Source organism: Teleopsis dalmanni, chromosome 2 (assembly GCF_002237135.1).
Source record: "Teleopsis dalmanni isolate 2A chromosome 2, ASM223713v2, whole genome shotgun sequence".
NCBI lineage: Eukaryota > Metazoa > Arthropoda > Insecta > Diptera > Diopsidae > Teleopsis > Teleopsis dalmanni.
The window spans coordinates 164959055-164978940 of NC_051847.1; the positions used below are offsets into that span (position 1 = coordinate 164959055).

At 32.2% G+C, this 19886-nt stretch overlaps 2 protein-coding genes across 2 annotated transcripts in view; one reads left to right on the forward strand and one right to left on the reverse strand.

The window, feature by feature from the left end:
• The window catches only part of LOC119676088, a 72168-nt gene that overhangs the window by 17442 nt on the left and 34840 nt on the right, over positions 1-19886 (forward strand). Inside the window, exons 5-8 of the mRNA XM_038087315.1 lie at positions 658-793; positions 873-1009; positions 6159-6366; positions 7372-7564. Coding sequence (XP_037943243.1) covers positions 658-793; positions 873-1009; positions 6159-6366; positions 7372-7564 — 674 coding nt within the window. The remainder of the gene's footprint in view (positions 1-657; positions 794-872; positions 1010-6158; positions 6367-7371; positions 7565-19886) is intronic.
• Positions 17521-18632, reverse strand: LOC119680827 (putative mediator of RNA polymerase II transcription subunit 17). The gene is made up of 2 exons (XM_038093823.1): positions 18568-18632; positions 17521-18502 (listed from the first exon to the last, which is right to left on the reverse strand). Exons 1-2 carry the CDS (start codon positions 18580-18582, stop codon positions 17570-17572), a joined length of 948 nt encoding a protein of 315 aa, XP_037949751.1. The 5' UTR covers positions 18583-18632; the 3' UTR covers positions 17521-17569.

The following is a 19886-nucleotide window of genomic DNA, read 5'->3' on the forward strand; positions in this document are numbered from 1 at the left end:
CGACCTCTCAAACAAAAAAGCTAAAATGATATACATTATCCTTTTCCATTTATTAGAAAGGAATAGAGATGATTTCCACCATAGTATGGAAAATTCATTCCAGTAGTTATGGAAGATAGCTGAGATCATGAGGCTCAATACCTATATCTAAGTTAACTCAGTTATACCTATTCACTATATACTATAAAATATATACAAAATAATGTATGAGGTAATATGTATATATAAGATGCAATGTTACGGATAAAAATATTGTTAGCATATTATGAAAAAAAAACCATTGAAAAAAGTTTTGGGAAATATGAAAAAATATATATATGTAGCCAGTAATTCTAAGGCATGGCAACTCTGCGTTATGTAAGTAAAAGAAGAGAGAGTAGAAAAGGAACGTGCATGAACGAAGTTATTCGTTGGAGTTCAGTAGTTGCACCTCTCGAGAGATATATACTGTACATTTTATAATCGTTGAATATTTTACACATCATATTGTGTTTGATTTATATTCATTGTAAAATACTACAAACTATTTTATTTCCTTTATATATAATATATATAAAGTAAACTTAAGTAAGCAATAGATATTGTTTATGTAGTTTTCTTCATACAAATTAATCTTAAAAAATTATAAGATATATTATATTTTGTTTTATATTTTAGTGGGAAAATTCAAATGAAACCCAAGTTACGCTTAAAAATGTTGATTTTGATCTTTCGGGACAATTTTACTGCGAAGTTTCCACAGACACACCCATTTTCACAAAGGCATCGGGTGATGAGTTATTAAGCGTATTTTGTAAGTATGCATTTCGAAAAGAAAATTATAATTTATTTCCTCAAAATAGATATGTAACTGAAAAATATTGTAATTCCAGTACCTCAAACAGCACCGCCAACCATTAAGTTCCGAAAACGTACACCATTTGCCATTGGAGAACGTCTCTTCGCTTTGTGTAATACCACACGTGCTCGACCCGCACCACATATAACTTGGCTCATAAATGGAAAAAAGGTAAAATTTTATTGAGTTTAGTATCAATGTATAGATACTTAAATTAAACTGAAATTTATATTCAGAAATATTGTACATTTTTAATATGGAATGAATTATTCACATCATAACATCACGCAAATCGGTTAACTAATTTCTTTTTTAAGCCAAGCCGATAATGCAAAAGTCAATTATTTTTGTGTATATTTTTGCTACACAAAACGCCTGTATTTCATTTCATTGTCATATGTCAATCGATAAGCGATACTAAACTAATTACTATAGTCATTTATCGATACATAATTATACATATCCTGGTTTTTTGTGCGCTAATTCAATGTTTTTGTTCAAAGATTAAACGGATTTAAAAGCCATTCAAATTTCAATAGCACTCATGTTGTAATAATATATCTATCTAGAGGCATATATGGTATATATATACACATTTATATATATTACAGATGCCATTGGTTTGACATTCAAACCACAAAAAAGAAATAAACTTTAAATAATTTAATATTGTATGTATTGTGTGAATAAATTTGTTTTTTTAAACTCTGTAAATGAATTTTTTTTTTTTATTCATTAAAAATTATAGAATTTAATGTCAAACATTGGTCAGGATATTTTCCATATGCGAATTTTTTATTGTGCACTTGGGACAATTCCGATATAAATCATGTTTCCAATTTTAGAGTTTTTTTAATTAATAAAGTAACATGATTTTTCGAAACGAAGAGGTGGAAATGCTCAATAATTAAGATGAAAATAGACTCAATCGTGTATTTAAATTAATTGAAAAGTGGTAACAGAACATTATTTCACTTGACTTTATTTAATCAAAGCTTAATAGTTTAATGGTATAGTTTCTAAATAGTTTCACTACATTCAAAAATTAATATGGAACGTTAAATATTATCAGTGTTGCTAATTTTAGTTTTAGAAAAAGAGTTTACCGTTTAAGACTAAGTAACTTAGCATTTTAACATAATCTAACTACTTATTTACTTTGCTAATACAGTCATCAAAAAAACGGACGTCCTCTACCATGTTTTCCACCATATACCAAGTAAGTACAGGAGACTTCGCTAGCTAACCCCATTAGAGATTTGGTGCTTCTTCAATGGAAGTTATGGATACGTTTACCACCAAATCAAACACTTTTCTAACTGGAGAATTTTCGTTCATTAGCACGACATGACTAAGCTAACGAAGCCGCTGAATTTTTATGCTCTTAACTAGTCAATATCGCGGTATAGTTCATATAGCTGAACATTCTACTTAATTCGATACTCGTTGCTAGAGTATAATGGACCATAAATCTTCAGAAAAATTTTTCTCTCAAATGTTCCAAACGCCTTCTCATTACTGCTGCTAACTGTTCAAGCATCTGACTATGTAGCAGAACAAGGATGATAAGAGATTTGTAGAGCGTGATTTTTGTTTGTCTAGAGAGGATTACATTTCTCAATTGTTTGCTTAGCCCAAAGTAACATTGTTACTTTGTCATTGTTTTCAACTTTGAACTTGAAGAACAGTGAATCGGAGGGCTCATAATGCTCAGGAAATTTGTTTGTTGACAGAAAGTACTTGACCCTTTTTCTCATTTACTAAAAATCACATTTCGTTTTTCTAAGTTAAGAAATGCCGTACTGAGTTCGGGGGTATTCAGGCGATGTTAGAAAAACGGCTAACATGGCTTTTGGAAAATAAAATAAAACAATATTAAATTCATACCTTATTAATTTTAAGTGGTCTTTATATACAAGTGAAGAAGAATGCTTATCCAGCAATCCTATCTGGTACCTCTACACCGTGATTCATTCATTACATATTGCCTTTGCTCTGTCACTCTAATCAGTTTACTTATAGTACTTAATTCTTTGGTAATCATCTTAGATTTTTACATCATTAAGGCACAGTAAACGTTTTATTACTTGTATAATGTCTTAACCCTGGATCATTCAGAAGCGGTAGCCACCGCTAACTCAGAATATTTTTTCAAGCATCACGAAGATATGTCCTTATTTATTAATAGTGTTTATTTTTTCTATAAATTGGGTTATATTGGGGTCTACATGGGCTAACCCATAAGCATGAGTTTTATTGGAAGAAAAAAGAGTACTATATCACGACAGGTTGTTTTTAGACAGGTAGTTGCAATTGTATTTTTTTTTGTAATTTTCAGGCTGATATCGTTGTTGTTATTTATGGCAGTACCAAGTGAAATCAAATATAAATTTCTATCGCATGTTCATTCAATAATTTTTAATGTTATTAGTCAATCTGCCAAATTATAGGAAAATAATGAAAAACCAAATTAAAACTAATATGAAGCCATTACATTATAGTGACTAATAAAAGTAGTAGTATTGCTTACGTATGTTCATAACTATAGCAAAAAAGATAGTTGTTGACAATGGTGTACAAAATATTGTTCAGAAAAGGGATGGGAGAAGAAAATATACGTCAAAATATTTTCTTGACAGTATTTTATATATAAATTATATTGACAATAAGGTCTTCACAACTTACAATTACTTAAATCAAAATATAAATAGCTCATTTAAAAAATAAAATAGACAAAGTTGATTATTTTTAAAAAATTAAATAATAAATAAAATTGTAAATTATAGACTTATTTATAATTTATAATTTTTTTCACAAATAATTAAAAATAATTTCTGCCTTCAAGCTTCAAAAATCAAGCACATGGCGTATGAGTGACAATTTAATGCTTGAACTTGATCGCTTTATATATGAAATATCTTTTCAAGGATATAACAATTGACTTCAGAGTTTATAAGCTCAACTTAATAACTCACAAAAAAAATTTTGAAAAAAAATTCATACAAAATTACTTGAAATTTGTTACATTTTTTGTTTGTAAAAATGAATGCAAGTGAAAAATAATTTAGCTTTAATGCAAAATTTGTGTTAATTTATTTTAAAAACCGTACGCATTGCGATTTTGTCACACAAATGTTTATCAACTAAATTGGATTTTTTATTGAGCCACATTTGCACAATGCACTGGTATTTCCATTTTAACATGGAACCATTGGAGCGCATTTAATTTTAATTGCACCCACAAGAGATATTTGAACAAAATAATTTTGTTTGGAGATAAAAATGAAAATTTTGAGATTATTTTGTGAATTATTCGACTTTACATTTGAAATAATTTTACGCGATTTTGCAGTTTTTAATAAAAATTTCTATGAAATTCTACGTAAACTCTATAAATATCTCATATTCTGTTAATTACAAATAATATGTTTAACATAATTAAACATAGTCTAATTTTAATTAATTAAAACTGAAATTAACATATATATCATATATACACATCATATACATGTATAAGCACGAAAATATGAAATGACAAGAAGTCAATTTATCAAAACCTTCATAAAAATTATGATTATCCAGCTAATTGTCCCTCCAAATATTTATCACTGAAACTCATATCATCAGGATTAAGATTAACACAATGGTTGATAAGTCCAAAGGATTACCAAAAAAGCAACAATTTTTTGGAAACTTTTGACTTCATTGCTCAACCTATTATTCTTCAAGAGTAACACAATCATTCTAGCGTGTTTCTAATATTCCGAAATATCTGTTTGTAGAATGTTCATCTTTGGCCTACAAACATATTCTAGTATCAGCGACAACTTTTCCGTCGTTGCCAAATCACATTATCAGGAGTACGTTTTTAATGTGTACGAACAGGAAGTAATCACTGAGGGCCTAGTCTGTTAAATTTGGTGCGGAAGCAATTCGACCAATTTAGTTATGATAGCCAACAATTTGTGACACGACGCATTGTCTTGAAAAGGGACTATTTCGTCCTTTAAATTCATTAGTTGGGCCATGTAGCGATCCCTATTGATAGTTAATATTTGCTAATAGTCTGACTATATGTTATTGAGTCTGCTTGAGGGGCTTTAGTGTAAAAAGTATATAATGTCTTCATCAGCGATCTTGGAACTATTTCTCCTATCTAATTATTCGTAAATAGTTTTCTGAGGATGCCAGAATCTAGGGTTGAACTCGTGTCATACCAAATTTGAAGCTCAGAGTCATTGTACATTAGCCAACTAAACCAAATCCGTACTTGACTTATATGTTCGAGCTTGGAGTTTTATTAATTTAACATTGGTAAGGTAAAGTCGGCTATTCAAATTATTAATAGAAACCTCTTACTAAGTTATTGCTAAAACTTTAGTTTATATTTTAAAAAAATTGTTCGAATATAAATATTAGGAGTCCTTGTGTCCAAGAAAGTCCACTTGAGTTCAAATAATGGTCTGTTCTGATACCGCAGACATAGCGTTAGTTTATACATAGACTGAAATGTCAGTAAACGAGAATCGCTGAAAGACAACGGTTCCCTTATTAGGTAAAGGTGAACCAACCTGATAGTTCTTTGACTTTCCCGAGGTCCCTAATTTTGTAAGATGAGAGCTTGGTCAAGTCAACAAGAAAAGGGGCCCCGAAGATTATAAATCTTCTCCTAGCTATATATGGGCACGAACACTTGATATGAAGACAGTTTTCTCTTCATTCTTAGAGTCACAATCGCGTTATTATAGTTACATAAGTCGTTATAGGGAAGACCCAGTCTAATAGCGTACCTACCTACTATGCAGTTGCTCGTCACTACTGATACAGTAGTGCTGAACGTTTTTTGAACAGGTAAATCTAGAGATCTAACGACAGAATTTGTCTGTTTAGGTTTGCTTGACGATGCTTAGATATTTTTATATAATTGCCAATTTAACTGTTGCAAATGGGGCGTTAATATTTGAGAAGTGAATGTTAGGGAGAAAATTTATATGTAGATATTAAAATAAAAAAAATTATTAAATAGTATATAGTATATAAATAAACATGAACTATTTTCAAGTAATTTTTGATTTCCATACTTTAAATTAGTGTTATAGTTTTTTTCAAAATAGTGTTTATTTTTACTTAGGGTAGATAAAATAGAATAGCCATTTTCTGCAAATAAGTCTATAATGATGTAAATTTTCAAGGATGTTTCTTTGAGCTATTGAAAACTAGAATAACTTCTGCTTTTACAAAAATCTTTTGACTAGATTAAAAGAAAATCACTTTTGTATGTGTTATTTTTTTTTTCTGAAGAAAATTTAATTTATTTCAGGTGGAAGAGAAATACGTACGAACCCATCATGTGTATTCCTTAAGTGGTAAGAATCATCGCCGCAGCCAACAACAAGCACAACAACAACAGCAACAATTGGCCCAACAACAATACTATCAGGAATATTACAATCAGTATCAGCAACAATTCCATGTACCACTCTTCGATCGGTATGATAAGAGCCTGCGTCGGGTTGGTAGTCGACCTGGTAAGTTGCACATTTTCCACATATTTGAAATACTTGTAGTTGAGAATATGTAGTTGGGAATGTAAATAAAGTATCTAGAACACATTCGGAATAAATATTTCAAACTGCTTTTGATTGTTCACTAAGCATACATATTAAATTAGTTCTGCTTGCTCTCTGTCCGACTGCTGCAGTCCTTCATTGACATTAAATAAATGGCATGGAATTTATTGTTAAAGAGCAAATAAATATAAAATAAAAACCAACTATTCGTATTAAATCGATGACAAATAAAGCACTTCAGAGCAAATATTTCCACAGATACAGGAACTTTCAATTTAACATTAAAAAATGCGGGCTTAACAGACAATGCAGCAAATTCTTGCCTTGTCTTCCGCCCAAAAATCTTCTCCTTTCGGGTTTCGCTGGCACCGTAGAGCTGCTCAAGCAAAATATGCCAGCATGAAAGCAGCAAATGCATTTGTAATGCAGTTCTCGAGTAAATACGAGTTTCTATTAAAAGGGATTTTTTGTATGCATTTATTTTAATTTATCTCTTGAAAACTGTTGTCAGCGCATTGCGACATTAAATTGTGTTTAAAATTTAGCTGCACGGCAGGAAGGACTGCACCGAGTGAATGCTAGTGGGAGTGGGAGTGGGAGAGGGAATGTGAATGAAAATGAAATGAAATTGTGAAATTGAAAATGAGAAAGCAGCAAAAATTAAAAGGTTCAAGGCTGATAGAGGCAAAAGGATTTCCATTAAAAATTGTCGAATCTGATGACAACTATAATGACACTCAAAGCCGTTTCATGTGCAAGTGAAAGTAAAAAAGCAAAATGCAATCAAACAAAAAAAAAGAAGAAAAATTAACAAAATGCATTGAATCATTGAATATATCCACAACAAATTTTATTTCATAATAATAACCATTATATACATAGTATTGAATATTGAAGGATCTTAGTTTGAAGTTGAGTGTGCAAACTTTTTTAATAAAATTAATCTCTCTTGTGTTATTGTAGATGATTTCACATCGCATACAGCACATCATCACGATGGATATCATTATGCCACAAGCGTGTACAATAATCCTTTTAGCTCCCTCACAAACATGCACGATATCCACGATATCCATGATGTCCATGAGATACAGCACCGCAATTACGACAATAAACACAAGGATGTAAAGAAGCACGTCGATATGAAGAAGCACAGGTAAGTTAGTGTTTATATGAAATATTAAGTTGGCAGCTTTTACAATTCCTGTAGTTCAAAACCGATAACAGTGGCGGGTGGTTGGTGACGGGTGGCGGGTGGCATTAGGGAAGCGTAAGTCCTACGCTCATGCACTTCACAAACATAAATCCTTAAATGTCAGAATATCACACTGCATTCGCACTTAACACTTATATGATATCAGAGATTAAAAGGTAAAACTTTGCAAAAGATATTTGGTGCGAAAAACAAATCGAAAACGAAATAGAAAAAGGAAACTAAACCAAATATAAAAAAAAAATAAAAAAATTATGTTTTTATATACTTGCATTAGAAAGAACAAAAGTTCTTCATCGGAAAAAGGAAATCAAAGTTCCAAGCGCTTAACCAATGTGCCTCAGTATTGCTGTTAGGAGTTCCTTTAAGTTACATTTGCACGTTAATAACAATGCAACTGCCAACTACTGAAATATTGGCGGAGTTCGCAAAAGTTTCGATATGAAATAAAACTTTTGATATGAATATTTTGTGCTTATTCATTCGAGAGCACAGTGGATATATCAGCATTAGTTCATTCATAATTTTCTCTAAAATTCACGAAAATAGTTGAACTTTTACAACAATTTATTATAGATTATGTTGGTATTGAAATGAGAGTGCTCATAGATAGAATCATCATTCGAGAGCTAATATTTTTACAGGAGTTTATTCATTGAAAGACTTGACATATTTCCAGGAATTTATATTGGCACAAGGTATTCAAATAGAAGAACTTATAGAGAGAATCTTCATTCGAGAGCTAGCATTTCCAAAAGAGTTTATTTTGGCATAAGTATACCTTTATCCTGCATTAGAACCTGTCAAACTAAGCTTGAGCCTACTTAAAAATTATTCTATTTGAAATATAAATAAGTTTTGAATTACTTTAGGAATGTGGAAGAATTTATATAAGCAAAGTTTTAATGTCAGATTCCATGAAATAATGCAAAATAGAAGAAATATTGTTTCATACTATCATTTTCTTCCCTACAAAGGGGTCAAATATTGTTAAATATATATTCTATTGAACTTTAAATTAACATCAGATTCAAGTGTTTTAGTTTTTTGACTAATAAAGCACAAAAAAATAAAATGATATTCCATGGAAACATATTCTTCTCAAGGAAGTGGACGTATTCCATATATGTTGCTCCAAACGTCAAATTTAGAACTTCTAATTTTTGGTGTGGAAAGAAAAAATAGAAGTAATGATGTGCCGTAATATAATCTTGCTCCAAGTGATGCGGGAAAAAACTATATGAAGATAGCATTTGTATTTAGATAGCATAATCAGTTATCGTTTTTTTAAGATTCACTCGGACTAGAATTTATTATTGGGATTTACTAACGATTTATTATTATGAGAATATTGTCTTAAAAACGGTAAGTTACAAAAAAATTTGTAGTCATCCTGCACTTACTTCGATCATGCACGAATCTTTGAGCACACAGAGCTTGGGGTTCTTTAAGTTTGCGAACAAACGGCGTTTTTTTAGGCCATAAAGCGATCCACAGGTAGACAATTTTTTGAACTTAGTTGCAATATATGCTGTGTGTGATTTACCAGTGCTCGGATCACAATAAGTTTGTGAAGACTCAGAGTATTTTTAATGCATGTAGAAGCCCTATGGCAGAGAGTGTTAATCATTATAGCCAACTCTAAGCAAATTAGTTGAAATGTGATATGTTTACTCTTTTAAGAATTGGATTTACCTTAATTAAGGTATCTTTCAACAAGTCTGTGTTGCACAAAATATCTTATTACACCTGCACAAAGACATATTAGTTGTAAACATTTATTTGACATAAGATACTTATAATTCCTTTTTTATTGCTCCAAGCATCGAAAATTTATTATCTTTACTATAACTGTAACAACAACTGCTTCAGTAAGCAAGGAAATGTCCTTTCCACAAGTTCCAGATTCCAAAAATAATTCTTTTAAAATTTTCTACTCTTCACCTTATTCTTCTTCTCTATCATTATTATGTATTAAAGTATGTGAAGTTAAGTTTATACACTGTTATCCATTTTGTGGTGTCCAACCTTATTACTGAGAAGTAATGAAATAATTTTAAAATATATTGTACGAAGATAATTATACCAAGTCGAATGAATATATAAATAATATTAAGTAAAAAATTAAAATAGATAATAAATGTATTGAGTACAACATCAGATATATTAACAAACAATAACATTATTAATTAAAATAAAAAGTAAATAAATTGACATTTTCGGAAAACGTTATTGTTTCTTACCTCTCTCAACCTTATAACTCTTTCACTGGCAATTATTAAAATTATTTATAGTTTTTTAAGCCATTTTTAATTGGTTCAATAAACAAAATTAATAATTATTGTTCTGTGGAAAAGGACTGCCCTGCTCTTCGGTAACAAATTAGTGTTAATTTATATATATGGGCAATTACCTTTCCTTATCACAATCTCTTATTTGTACTGTGCCTTTCATTAAGGCGCAGTTTCATTAATTTTTTCCACTGTGCGTTTCGTAATATAATCCAATACAGAATGATACGTTCTATATAGAATGCGTACAATATTTACTTACATTCATACTGAGTATATGCATACACATGTATATATATACACATGTGTATAAAAACCATTCTAGAGTAGCTAGAGTAGTATTCCACATAATGTAAGAATCCACATAAGTATGTGTTGGTCTCTTCGCACGATTGCAAGTGAAACGTAAATGCCATAAATTATTTACACTCACCTGCGATATTAAAAATCAACGTAAAACTTTTCCAATATACGAACTCTTGCCACATCCTTCGCCGTAACACATGAGGAGCGGATGAAGGCACCTTGTACCTTCAAGGGTGGGCCTGTCAGGCTTTTTACTTTTTAACTCGTGGCCACACTACGCATCCTAAGCTGTATTTTGTTTCTTTTTTTAGTTTAGTTCCTTGTATCTGATAGCATTTTAGTTGAAAACAGGAAGGAGTCTATGTTAAGGAAGTGGAAGAGGGAGAGGAGGAGGAGGAGGAGGAAGAGCAAGTTGTAGTAGTTCAGTGTGCAATGAGAAACAATTTTATAGTAACATAAAATTTTCTCATTTTATTTTCTATTTTTCTATTTTCCTCTTGATATTTCACTTTATCAAAATATTTACAAATTGTATTTGTTGCTCTTCCATATTGATTTCACCTGATGCATATTGGATTATTTAGAAGAAGTGTGCTTAACTCCAAGGATCAAAGCTGTTGGGCATATGTGCTCGCGGATGTTACAAATTTAAACTTAAACTTCTCAAGTGTTTGAAGTGGAGTTGAAAACTGTGAAGCGAATGTGAATGTTAACTGCCTAAATTATTGCCAGGCACAAGTTAAGCTTTAACTATATTTTTATTTTATCGAATTTCATAGCCGTCAGCGTAAAAAATCATTGAAGTACGAATCATATTAAGAAAAAAGGATGTACGAGGCATACAAGGTTATATTTGATATAAGTTTTCCTATTTATTTAAAAGCTCACTGCAACATAATGCACGTCCTTGTTTTATGGTATTTTATTGCTTAAAAAACTTATCAGCATTAATAATTTATGTGTCTTTTGCTAACACACACACATCCCCACACCCACACATACATATAAACAAAGGACATACCTTACATGTATACAAACATGGTTTGCTGTTCGGTGATTCCTGTGCATATAAATAGAGCGCATAACCGTTAGCCTCTGTAAATACGGATCCTTGAAACTATTGCACAACATATGTGCGATTTTGCACAGGACACACTTGCCCTTACATATGTGAGGTGTTATTACTTAAAATTTGTAGATAAAAAATATAGTTTATATGCATATACCATATACATATGCATAGCTATGTGTTTGGATAGATGCTTATAATAAAATTCCCAACGAAACTCAAAGTTTAAAGTTTTTCAACAACGCAGAAAGTGCAATAAAATATTCACAAACTCGCTCGAATGTAACGAGTAAAATATGCGTTCTCAGCCCAACTCATTTCAGCTCATAAAAGTACAAAAACAAACACTCCATCGTACTCCAACGTAGTGCAGAGACACACTTTTCTGAACTACGCTAAGCACGCGAATATGTGGATGTGGATATTATTATTCGGAGGATATGGGAACCCTTGACATTTTTCCAATATGCGAGTCAACAGCTGCGAATATTGGCATAAAATGACATAATTTAATTTCAGCTTTACGCTGTTATCAATGGCGTGCAAATAAGGCAACCTAACGCAACGCAACCTAACGCAACCTAACGTAACGTAACGCAACGTAACACAACCCAACGCAAGCTAACGTAGCAGAACGCAGCTGAACGCAGGAAAACGTAATTTTAATCAGCGAAACGCAGAGTAAAGTAACGTGACTACGACGAGTTAAACGTTAAACTGCAAAATAGCGGAATAGCGAAATATACTCAAAAAATAATTTCAATAAATAAAAACGTGACAATTCATTTGGAGTGGAAATCTTAGCGAGAAATCAAATGCTAAGCTTTCCACCTCACCTTTTAGCGGAGAACTTTGAAAACTAGTTAAAATTTTCCATATTTCATTAGGGCAGCAATAAAAAATACAATTAAGGATACAGATTAGGAAGGAAAACAATAAATTTGAAGGAATTCAGAAATGTAAACAGAAAGAAAATGAGGGAAAAAATACTCGTGCTTTCCACGGAAGAACGTAAAATTGAAATTCTTGAAAAACTTGACGCTAAGCGTGAAGGGAAAGAGGAAAGCATAAGCACGAACGATTGTGAAAAACGTGTCCTGCTCAACCTGAACTTTAATATTATTTGTGTGAAACCATTAAAAGCTGTGAAAAATAATGTACGAGTATTTAATTTGTAGTTGCACTGAACCAGAAGTCAAAAGGAAGTTAAACAGAGTTAAAGATAAGAAACTCATAAATGTTTAGCCTTCATTAACAAAATATGAATTATACGATGATAGAGGAGCTCTTACTCAAATCTCTTCTTCTATTTGGTTAGAAGTAGCGAATAGCATGTAACACTAGTCAAACACGTAAGTTGTAACTAAAGAAGGGCTAGGGTAACTGTACTGTAACTATATATGTTATAGAGTATACGTGAAAAGCATATAGGCAATCAATCTTGGGTTTGATTGTAGTTTTTGTGTGGGATACGAGGGCTATCTTTTAAGTCTAAAACTAAGTTGTAATTAATAACTAAAACGTTGAATGACATTTATACTAGAAAATGTCAAACTTGTGAACAGAAATATCTAGGCAAAAGACTTAAAATGCAGCCTACGTATATATATGCACCAACGTGTGAAAAAGCATACAGGCAATCTTAATATTGATTGTAGTAGATACGAGAATACGAGGGTTGTCTTTTAAGGCAAAATCTAACTTACAGCTTACAAATTGTAATGATATGATAGCTGAAATATTGTAATGATATTTATACTAGAAAATGACGAACTTTCGAACGAAACGTCTAAATTCATATGGCAGTTATTAGTGCTTCCTAGACGAAAGAGTTAAAATGCAGCCGATGTTGTTGTATACACCTACTTCGGGGCTCATCTGGCAGTACTTAGTGTTGCCTAGGCGAAAGACTTAAAATACAGCCTACATATAGGTATGCACTCACTTTGGGATTCATCTGGCAGTAATTAGTGTTCCCTAAGCGCAAGACTTAACATGCAGCCCACATTAACTTCAACCAAAATAAATCACTTAATAATACAACATGTAATTTCAAAGATGTGTCTTAAGTTACGTCAATAAATTTTGGGATTCATGAAACTTAATTTAGTAGTGGTACTATGTACCAACAATCATACTATATAAGTCCCTTAAGACATTGTACAGGATAGTAGCAAAAAAAGCCGTTTCATTTATTAGAACAGACTTCTATTAACACAACTTCTTTAGAAAATAATATAGTATACTACATAAGAGTTGAAGTACCTTGACTAATTATGAACAAGAAAATTTCGGTGTCAGTGATGGTATCAGAATGGTTGGGAAGTGTCTGAGTTTGCAAAGGTGTCACAATAGCCTAACCTATTAGAGCCACATATAAGAAGTTACCACGAGTTCATATTTGAATCGAAAGAACTATTTTATCTTAAATGTTTTATAAAAAATTTTATCTTTAATAACAAACTATTGCTTTAATATTAAAATTTAGTATATCATGACTTACAATATATTTAAGGTCGGCTATTACTATAAAATTTTTTAGCTGAAATAAAACCAACAATGACCTTTATCACTTGATATAACATATATCATTGTAGCTTAAAGACAGGCACCACAAATTGTAGTACATAAAAATAATAAATTTAAAGGCCCAATTACCAGCTCCTCTACCTGAGTTGCGTTACCCAAAGTGGCTTTTAATGTGCATGTTCACAAGAGAAACTGTTTCCTGATTCTTTTCTTTGTACGCCATTTATGCCAACTTAAATGAAAAAAGCAGCAACTGCAAGGATTTGCCAAAGGAATTCTTTGTAAAAAGAGAAACGATTTTTCGCAGTTTAACTTTTTGTGTTTCTTGTCTGCAAGTCGCACAAGTAAAATAGAAACCTGAAAGAAATTCATTTGACGACTATAATGACTTTTAAGATGCGCTACATATGTAACATAAGATATACAAATATATAAGATTGAAGAAATCGACAATATTTCTAGTAAATTTATAACTGGCTACAACGTAAACAATTATCAAGCTCTCATCTATTGTGCAGACGGCTAGCTTTAGCAAGAAGCAAGGAGAACTATGAGAGACTGCTCCGTCTGGTAGGAGCTGAAATTATAAAGAGGAAGAAATATCCAACATTAGCGAGACACAAAGAGAACCAATCAGAAACTGAAGCCTCTACCAAAGGATAGAATTATGAAGGAAAGAGGGTATAATTATTAAGCTGACATCTATTGTGCTGATGTTCAGCCTTGGCAAGAAGCAAAGAGAATTACCAGAATTACCAGAAACTGCTGCCTCTGCCAAGGGATGGAATTATAAAGGAGAAACGGAATAATTATTAAGCATTCATCAATTATACAGATGTCAATCTTTGGCAAAAAGAGATCAGAATTTGCTGCCTCTGAAAAGAAAACTTGAAAACTCACATCAATTGCCCAGATGTGCAGCATTTCCAAAGAGCGCGAAGAACTATTAGAATTTAATTTCGAAAGCCTGAAAATATAAAAAATTCATGTTCTCTAAAAATCCCGTAGAACAGCAAATCAAGGGTCAAGGGAGACACGCTATGGTAAAACAACGGAACCACAGGTAGTCTAATTAAAGTTTATAGCAGACTTGCGACAAACCCTAACCTAACCAAATGTCACTCCATAATTCAATATGTTTTTACTATTTTTACTCTTTAACATAGTTTCTACCGTGCATCTTATTTTTATATTTTTCCCGAATAAGCTTTAGTTAAGCGCAGACTAAAAGTGTTTCTAAATAAACTTCAGTGGTCAGCGTACGAGCAACGCTGGCAGGCATGACTCCTTCATTCAACTGAAACAGAACCAGCTTGAAAAGTCTGCTAATGTGGCCAAGTCCCTAGTTTTGACAGCTCTGTGAGATCGATAGAAAGTTCTTAAGTTGTCTAAACTACTAACCCTTATTAACGTAAGTTAGTTGATGGTGACAGCTCCTTCAGGTCAGTTTGAAATTTTTAAATTGTCCGAAAAAATGATCGTCATTAACTTATATATTTAAAATAAAAAAAATTTTAAAACAAGATATTTCCATATATATAGATTCCATAATCAACTTAACATGCTAAACCGCCAAACAATTGTAATGCTTGTAATATTTAACATGCCTGTCTTTTGTTTGTAGCGCAATTGGGTGGGTGAACCGTTTACGTGTTGCACAAACATAAATTGTGCAACGACGTGTAAACTACCTTTTGACTGCATAAAATATTATTTTTTAAATATTATGTGCAGTATTTTTCACAGACTTTGTGTCCTAAATAAAAACTGCCACAATAACAAATTAATAAATAATGAAGAAGAGAATAACAGTGACACCGAATTGTGAAATTGCGAAATTGGAACATTTTCCATCGTTCCCATTAAAATAGCAATTAATGTGAGCAATTTGATGCTCGTAAACGGCACTTTTTCAATTTTATTATTTACTCATTATTATTAATACGCAAATATGCAAATTTAAATGCATTGACATTGTTTATCCGCTAGTGAAGTTGTCAATGTACTCGATTGTTCAGAACTCGGAACGGGTATGGGCGCACCCATTTTATTTTGGCTCGCTTCCATACTCGAACCAATTTTAACTGATGGACATCGCATGCCGCAATGATGACATCAGTGGATTAACTTCTTGACGGCGAAAGTGGCGTTAAAGCCGTTTTAGTCATTTTATGATAAATGTATTTTTAAATATTTTTACTAAATGGAAAACAGAGAAATGTATTTTAATTAGTTTTTTATGAAAAATTTAATTTTGCATATACTCGTATGGAAAGAAAAATATTTATTTTTAATTAAAAATTTCATTTTAAAGTTTCGATTGCGAGTTTGCACACAATTTGTTACATTGGTATTCAATACAGGATTAAGTCTGATTATAATAAATAAGTTGTGTGCGTTATACATATATATATATTTCAATTTGGTATTTATACACTTATATATAATTTAAAAAGATTGCCTAACATTTTTAATTGAAGATATATTTCATTTAAAAAATATGAAATTTAAAATGTTACAGTGTATTCGTTAGATAGATGTTGGACAAATGATCTACTTAAACTTGAAGGCATTGTATTGTTGTGATACTATAAATCGCTCAAGGACGCTAGGTAATTATAGGATTATCTTCTTGTATTTGAAAGATGACTGCTGATAAGAGATCCACTTAGATTCTAGTATGTGGTCTCGAATTGATAACATTAAGACGCTAAATAACACATGCATATCGGGAAATATTATGCTGGACAAATCTGCAATCTAAAAGACTATTATGTATATGATAGGTATATGCGGTCTTAATCTTTAGAAGATTCTTAAGAATCTTAAGAAGTTGTGATATCATAAAGATAACAAAAACACTAGCTGATCGAAGAATATTATTCTGGATATATATGAAATCTTAATGACCCACTCGTATCTGAGTGATATCATTGTGATATCATAAAGAAATGCTATGGCGTTAGCTGATCGTAAGATTATATTCTAGACAAATCTGAAATAATGTTTTGTATTTGGTAAACAGAAGCCGACAGAGGATCCGCTTAGATTCTAAAACTCTAAGAATGTTATGATACTATGAATTTGTCTTAAAACGAATGTACTAGATGACAGTAGGACACTCCTATTTTAAACCAGTAAACCATTGTGCACTTCCGATAAAGTGAGTAATGTCAGCAATACACCCATTAAATATTTCAGATATACACTTATGAAAGTAGAAACCTGATAGAGTACATAAGTCCCCTTCTTCCTTTCTTTAGTTACAACTCTACCAGTAGCCATTGAAGAGTGATCTTAATCGATCGTTACATCTACCTATTGGAATATTTCCTGTTAGAAAACGAATCGTATTGAATAGTACGAAGGGGCGTATTTATTGGGTAGCAAACATGATAAATTTATGTTTCACGCCTACATTCCGGTACAATTGTATCTTCTCCATCATTGCTTATTTAGAGCAAATTTCAATTGCTCTTAATTTCCTTTGTAATTTCCTTTAATACTGAGTCATTTAAAATTAGTAAGTAGTCAATTAAATAATTTAATCAATACACCTTTTGAAAATTGCCATAGTATCCGGATGAATAAATAAAAACATTAAGTATAGAAAATAGTTAAGAGTTATATTTACAAAAGAGTCAATCCTTTAAGAATGTGTACAAAAATTATCAACAGAATGGCAATGATTAACAATAAAAACATTAAAAACAGTTCACAAAACTAATCAATTTTGAGATGCGTGAGCGTTTCCTAGTATTTAATAAGGGGCAAGTATGTGTTGCTGGGTGCAGCTGGTGGAATGTAGCTGCTGACTGGTGCTGGAGCTGGAACTGGAGCTGGAGCTGGTGCTGGACTATTTTCATAACCACCTGCACCACCGCCAACGACTGTAGCACCAATACCGCCATTATTTCCGCCATGTTGTTGTGCCTTGGAAGCGAAGTCCAAAACTGGAGCAACACCACCATTATGAGAGTGGGAAACACCACCCAAATTATCGTATTGCTGTTGAATGGTACGTTGAGCATTGGCAGCATCTTCAGGTGTGCGGTATTTGACGAAGTGTACTTCTGGTTTGTTGGCATTTTGATTGTTGATGTTTTGGAGATTCTTAGCCAAATCTGAAACATCACCTTGTTTTGTAAGTACATAAATGGCGGTTCTGCTGTCACCAGCTGATTTAGCCAAGTTAAGAGCAGCGTTGGAGAGACCATTGTTTTCAGGTGCACGAATGAAGATAACACGTAAGTTCTTTTTAAGTGATGAGGAGAGATCACCCAATGGGCTGTGATCTTCAAATTCACCTTCTGGAGCATCAAATGAGTAGAATTCTTTAACTAATTCACCTTGAGCTGGACCGAATGAACCACCACCGATTGAACCACCGCCAATTGAGCCACCACCAATTGAACCACCGCCAATTGAGCCACCGCCAATGGAACCACCGCCAATGGAACCGCCGCCAATTGAGCCACTATCACCACCGCCAATACCTCCATCGAAAGAGCTTCCACCACTAATGAAACCTCCACCTATATCTCCGCCGCCAATAGAACCACCGCCAATTGAACCACCGCCAATCGAGCCACCACCAATGGAACCGCCGCCAATTGAACCGCCTGATGATGGTCCATAGTTGTAACCGCCAACATCAGCGCGGGCAAGTGCGATAAGAGCTAGCACCTAAGAATAATAATTAGAGAGTTTTTATTTATTTAAACAAATTAATGGATTATTTATTTACTTACAACAAAAACACGCATCTTTTGCTTAATTGGTTTGCTTTGATGTACACTTTGTGAAGTGCGAGAGGTTTGTGATATCAATGACAATGCAACTGAGCTTATTTATAGTAAAATAAAAATCTATGCGAATTTTATTGAAATTTTTGCAAACAACGCTCGTGCATTTTTCAAGTTCAGCTTAGTTTAAAACACAAATATTCATAACAAAAAAAAAAAATAGACGGAGATTTAAAACTTAAAAGTATCTCAAATTCCCAACTTTTTTGAAATTAATTAAAAAAAAGTTATTAGTTACGATGCGATACACTTGCATATTAATTTCGGCAGAATGCAAATGTGGCTTCAGTAGAGATTGGGCGTCGCTTCAGCGCGCACATCTGTGCTGGCTGGGATGCAGACTCGGGTTCAGGTCTGCTCTGATTTATTGCACCACTGAGAGATGCTGCGTCAGTGCGTACGTGCTTTATGAAATTATTAATTAAGTTTGTGTCTTCTGAGTTTATTATTTCGCCTCACAAATTGCTTTGTTTCGTTTTCGACGTCAGCCCAATATCGTTGGTGCCTTAATTAATGTAAATTTAATCTGCTTTAAATTCAATAACGATCAGCTCTTTGTGAAATACTTAAGTAGTTCGGCCAATTAATGTTATGTAAATGAAACCTTTTAGCTTTGGTTAGCAACTCATCATTTTTGTCAATTGATTGTATCTCAGTATTTTGACAATAAATTAAATAAAATCAAATTAACAACTTCTAAAATGAGTTTAACACTTCACAGCCCTTTTACATGTTTGAAGACTGAAGAGTTTGAAATTATAAATGTAAAATGTAAAAATGTAGATGGAGTATAAGTGATACCATTAAATACTTTTAAAACAGCAGTTGCCACTGCTCATATATCATTATCATTTTTACAATCGAAGGTGATACATCTTGTAAGCAGTTTAAATGACATATAACATAATGTGGTAATAACCGAACTTGTATGGAGACAATTATTGATGCAAATGTATCCTAATGCTCTAATTGCAATAAAATTTTATGTCACTGAACACATCTGAAGTATAATGAGTTTTTTTTATTGCTTAACTTAAACGAGATTAAACGACTTAATGATGAAGGTAATTAATAAATCAATAAATAAAGAAACGACAGCTCGTTCGATTTTTAATCGCTCTACCCAAACCATCTGTTGTCATTTCGGATGTGATTAAGTGTATTTTCATGTATTTTTTTATAAAGCTGACCTACGCCAATAATTTGTAGTATTAAATGAGTAAATTGAGGGGACAAAGTAAATTATGGGATGTTAAGTAGAAACC